At 38.0% G+C, this 5,316-nt stretch overlaps 1 protein-coding gene across 1 annotated transcript; it reads right to left on the bottom strand.

Annotated features, from left to right (window-relative positions):
- On the bottom strand, nt 1-1,164 carry LOC120633420 (ejaculatory bulb-specific protein 3-like). Its single transcript, XM_039903628.1, has 2 exons — nt 984-1,164; nt 1-200 (listed from the first exon to the last, which is right to left on the bottom strand). Exons 1-2 carry the CDS (start codon nt 1,162-1,164, stop codon nt 1-3), a joined length of 381 nt encoding a protein of 126 aa, XP_039759562.1.
- Between the last annotated feature and the right edge of the window lie 4,152 nt (nt 1,165-5,316).

The following is a 5,316-nucleotide window of genomic DNA, read 5'->3' on the forward strand; positions in this document are numbered from 1 at the left end:
TCATTGCTCCTTTTTGGCGTATTCGTCTACAAACTTTATGATATCTTCGCTGTATTTGCCTTCGGGGTCGTGGATCTGATTCAACTTCTTCCAGTCTTCGGGCAGTTTCTCGACGATTGCTTGGATCACGCGGGCAATGAGGGTTCTCTGATGTTCTGAACATTTATTACAACTGGATTGCATAGCCTCCGGAATCAATTCTGTGAATAAAAGATTATTTTTTTTTTAAGTGCAGAGTAAGTAAGATTCAGAGTGGTGATAGCCTAGTGGTTTGAGCTCCGACCTCTCTTTTGAGGGGACCGGGTTCGAAACCCAGCACGCACTTCTAACTTTTTTTTATAACTTATTAATTGACGGACCGAGCAGATGGTCCACCTAATGGTAAGAGGAAACCATCCCCTGAAAACGGGGCAACTCTAAGCAGGGCATGTAAGGAACACATCCTGCGACAGTCCATCAAACAAGGCGTAAGTGTTAAGCGTCATGTACCTGTACATAGTTAACTTTATGGAGTAATGTGCGTTTTTATTTAAGCAATTAATATCACTGGCTTTAACCCGTCATCTGTAGTGGGCCAGAAAAGTGTTGATCATTTTAGTGTTTATGATGAATAGTATGCAGCGGTTGAAATAAGGTGTGCTACTCAATCTCAGAAAGTAATCCGCCCGAAGTTAAAAAAAATGGCAATTTCAAGCCCTGCGCTTCGTAGCATGTTAAATGGATTATATGCTCTAAAACCTTAACTATAAGAGAGCAGGCCTTAACTTTTTGCGTGCGGAAATCCTCAAGGATGCCACCACGCAACGGGGATGCACGGTGGTTTTATGGACTCGTACAGACTAAAACCCCACGGGCCACGTTATACAAACCAGTCCTAGGATGGCTGGGCTACAGGAATGCTTTCGCATACATCCACGACCCAGCTAGCGAATAAATAAAGCCTGTGCCATGATAGACGTTATTATAGTGACGTGATTACTCACTTTTAAAGTGTGCGGCCTCAGGAGTGCACTTGCCCAAACCTTCGAAGCATTTCGTATAGCCACCCAATAAACGTACGTTGCCAACGATATCGTCCACTTCGAAGATCTCGTAGCGACTGTAGTCATCGCTGGGGCGCGCAGCCACGAAGGCAAACAGTGCGAGGATTACCAGGTATTTCATGATGACCGGAGTTGACTGGAAAATGAAAATAATCATCATATCATCCGATTGTGCCATAGTCCACCACGCTTATCCAGTACGGATTTGTGGACTCCACACGCCTGGAGAACTCACAAGCATGCAGGTTTCCTCACGATGTTTTCCAATAACGTTGAAGCAAAACAAATTTTAAATAAAGACACAAAAAACCTAAAAAAGTTATAGGTGCGTACTGTGAAACTGGTTCCGAAAGTGTAGCCGAAACTTAACTTATTTATTATCCATTAATAATATTAAAAATACGAAAGCTTCTTTGTTTGTCCTCGCCTTAACGCCCTAAAAATGTAACCAAACAATTTGATTATTGAGATAGTAGTTAACTTGCACTTGATCAAAAATAAAATAGAGTTAGTTGAAAAGTTTTAGAGTTACAAGGGCTACTTTTTATCTCTGGAAAACAAACGGTTTCCAAGCAGATTTGTGAAAAACCTTTATAAAAGGCCTTTGTACCGTGTGATGAAGACTGAACTGAATACAGTTGTCACCACCACCCCTTGTCTTCGAGCGAGTGTCGTACGAAGTAACTAAGTGCGAGGTAGTATATGTATATTTTATGTAATGAATTTTCAAATTTGCCTATTGCACTATCCCGTTTCTTGTAACATATTCCTTCAAAGATTGTTTGAAGGAGATCGCTTCAAGCGATAAGGCCGCCTTTGCGAATTCAATATTATCGTTCTTTTTGTTAACATATAGTTCTATTTGTATGAGCAATAAAGACTCTATTTTTCTTTCTATTTTAAGGGAATATAATATGGTTGCAGGCAGCATTCTGTGGCAGATCTCACCTGGGGAAGTACCTACTCGTACTATCGCCAGCCTTGTTTCTGCCAACAAGCAGAATAGTTGAAATACTGTGTTCCGATCTGAAGGGCGTTAACGGTGTAATAACAGGCAAATGAGGCTTAACACCCGTCTGAAGACATTTTCCTCGCACGCCCTGCGAAGTGTTGCGTATATTGGCAATGATTTTCCACTAACTATATAGGTAGGGAAAATCATTGCCAATATACGCAATCTGCCTGGGCTACCAATTATTACTAAAAATATATATTTTTATATGGTAGTCGCACAGAGGACGCTGTTCATTGAGCGTAATCCAGCACCCATCTATGCGATCACCAAACCGTCTGCCCAGCGTGGTGATTATGAGCACAAGAAAAGAAGGGGGCTTTTAATCTAGCACTGGATTGTTAGGGATATGATGATCATGATTATGTGATAAAAACGCGGGGTAAGTCTGGGAAAGCATTGGCATGATTACTTATATCTAAACGTTAAACGTAAAATATGGAAAACTAAATTATCTTATTATTATTATTTCTAATTTGACTGAGACTATGAATAGGATTGTCCAAAAATAATAAATATATAGTCTGTTGTAAAGCTACTAATAAAACTAACTACTGCGAGAATTTTAGAAATATAATATTACTCACCGTGTGCAACGACTGGATTATTATGATGCTTTAATTATATTTCCACTTATTTTTATACTATGTTTGAGTTTAAAGTCCTTGAATTCTACGAGTACATTGCTTAGATAAAAAAATCTTGACTGTTTTCTGAAACCGAATTAACAAGTTTTTACGAAGTCCTGGAGAGTTTTATTTAATCTCTCAGTACCTATGTACGTATGCGGTTTATATAATTACAATAACACAGTTTATGCTAGTTCAGTATTCAATGAACAATCGGATTGTTGTACAATTTCACATAAGTTGGTATTTGCGATGTATAATATCTACTTTATAACTATAACCTATAAACATCTGAATAATTTGTGAAGTTTTTACATATCTGTAGTTGCTCTGTGTACAATATGTAAAGTAATTAAATAAAATAAAAAATCTACTAAATTAAATAAGTATTATATAAGTATATATAATTCGACAGTATGAATATAAGAATATTCATACTGACTAATTAATTTACCCTGATTGCCATAGTAATTAATTTAATAATAACCAACAATTTTTTTTTACCTTTAACATCGCACACTTTTACAACGAGGTTTAAATATTTCACCCGACATACTCGTCCGCCAATTTTAATTTTTCCAAAATAGCGCCTAGGAATAAAACCCGTTTTATTTTTTAATTTAAACTCTTTATTGTACACCAAAAACAAAATTGCTTACAAAAGGCAAACTAAAGTAAACCATAAAACCCGTTTTATTCAATTTGCAAAAATAATATTATAAGTAGTGTATTATATGTTTTACATAAGCTGATTATTGACTTTTATATGTTTTATATAAGCTGATTATTTTTTGTAGATGTCTCGACGAGGTGGGTTCTCGGCGCGGCCCTTCGATCTCCAGCGGAGGGTGCAGTGTATACACTGGCTAATGAAAAGCTCACTCAGATATGGAGCCGGCAGACGGGGGTGCACGGAGACCGTTCGCTTCGTTACTGTTGGCGATGGAAGGCCGAGAGCGTGAGAGTATTTCACGTCTACTTCTCTTGCTCCTAGTGCCTTCGTAGGACACGCGGATGATGGAAACGGGACTGTCCATCACCCACAGTATAGTTCTTAAGTTCGCTGGCGTGCTACTGTTCCAGCACGCCTCTAACTGGCGAAAGTGTAGTGCCCGAGGCGGGTCTGCCTCGGCAGACAATCATTGGCGTTGCGGTTTTCTGAGAAACCGTTCCCGTGGCTCCGTTCTCAAACGGTGAGTAGGAAAAGCGTGGGATTTAATCAGTAAAAGTCTAAACTCTGCGCCTCCCCGTGGCGATTATCCTTAGGATCTTGCAAAGAAAAAAATATTCTTTTCGTTTCACTTTCAAGTCCGTTCAGTCATATTAGTCCAACACTGACTACACTGACTGAACTAGAGCATTCGACCATTTGCATTTAGAACCTTTGCAAAAACTGTATTCTAATTTCTAATCGTTAAATGCTCTTTTTTTCAATATAATAGATATAAAAACTCCGACGCCTGCCGAATAAAATTGTATAAATTAAACCACACACAAAATTTTATTGGATGGATTAAAAAATTCGGCAGGCGATTAAGTTGATTTTTTTTCAGTTCCTCTTTCTAAAATCAGTTTCTTAGGTGAAAACTACTCACAGTTCGACTAGATTTGCAAGCTAGCAATCGAAGAGTTGTTTTAAAGTATGGAAAGCCTGTAAAGTAATAGCAAAATAGACCTGACTCAATGCTGTTAGAATCACAAATTCTGTAATCAGATGTGAGAGCGATGTGGTGTGAAACTACACTAAAAGTATTTAGAGCGTATAGTAAGGACAAAGAAAACAACATATGTTTAGTATGTTCTTTGTGGGTAGGGTGGAAACTAGCCACGGCCAAAGCCTTCCACAAGAGGGATCAAACCCAGTTCCTTCCTTTTAAAATCTCAGCACTCACTGCTGCACCCCAGGGAAGCCGTTAAAAAATTAAGGTTTCTTCCGTTATGTCACGCGTAATCACGTTATCCATAGATCTTTAAATAAACCATGAGGATTTAATATTAAATGAGGCAGAACATAGGAATGCTGTGCTTTGTTATACTTCAGCTGACAGCATCTTTCAAATGTTTTAGCGTGATAAACACTGCTTAACTATTTCGACGTTATGTCCCGTTAATTGTTAAACCTTTCTGTTTGTGGGAGGAGACCCTTTGTCTAGAGTGGGCCGGTAATGGGTTGATATGACATGAAAAGATATGAGGTGGTGATTAAAATATAAAATGTGTTTTTTTCTACTGACCGATGTTTTAAAAAGACACCTTAATTAGAAGCATACGTATAAATTTCTTTGTTAATCATCATCATCATCATTACCTCAACCAACCGACGTCCACTGTTGGACATAGATCTTTTGTAGGGAGTTCCACAATACACGGTCCTGGGCCGCTTGCCTCCAGCGGCTCCCAACGACTCGCCTGATGTCATCTGTCCACCTCGTTAATATTGTTTAAATATTTTATTTATACCTGTAGAAAACCAGGTACGTATGTACATACTTTAAAAGGTTTCAAACGAAAAAAACTTATAATAAAGTTAAAAATAATATCGTGAATATCCATGTATTTTTTACTTTAAAACAAAAAGTTTATTTAATTACTAGCGTCTTTGAATTACAAACATTATTTGAAATATTGGCGC

This window comes from Pararge aegeria, chromosome 21, assembly GCF_905163445.1.
Source record: "Pararge aegeria chromosome 21, ilParAegt1.1, whole genome shotgun sequence".
Classification (NCBI taxonomy): Eukaryota; Metazoa; Arthropoda; class Insecta; order Lepidoptera; family Nymphalidae; genus Pararge; species Pararge aegeria.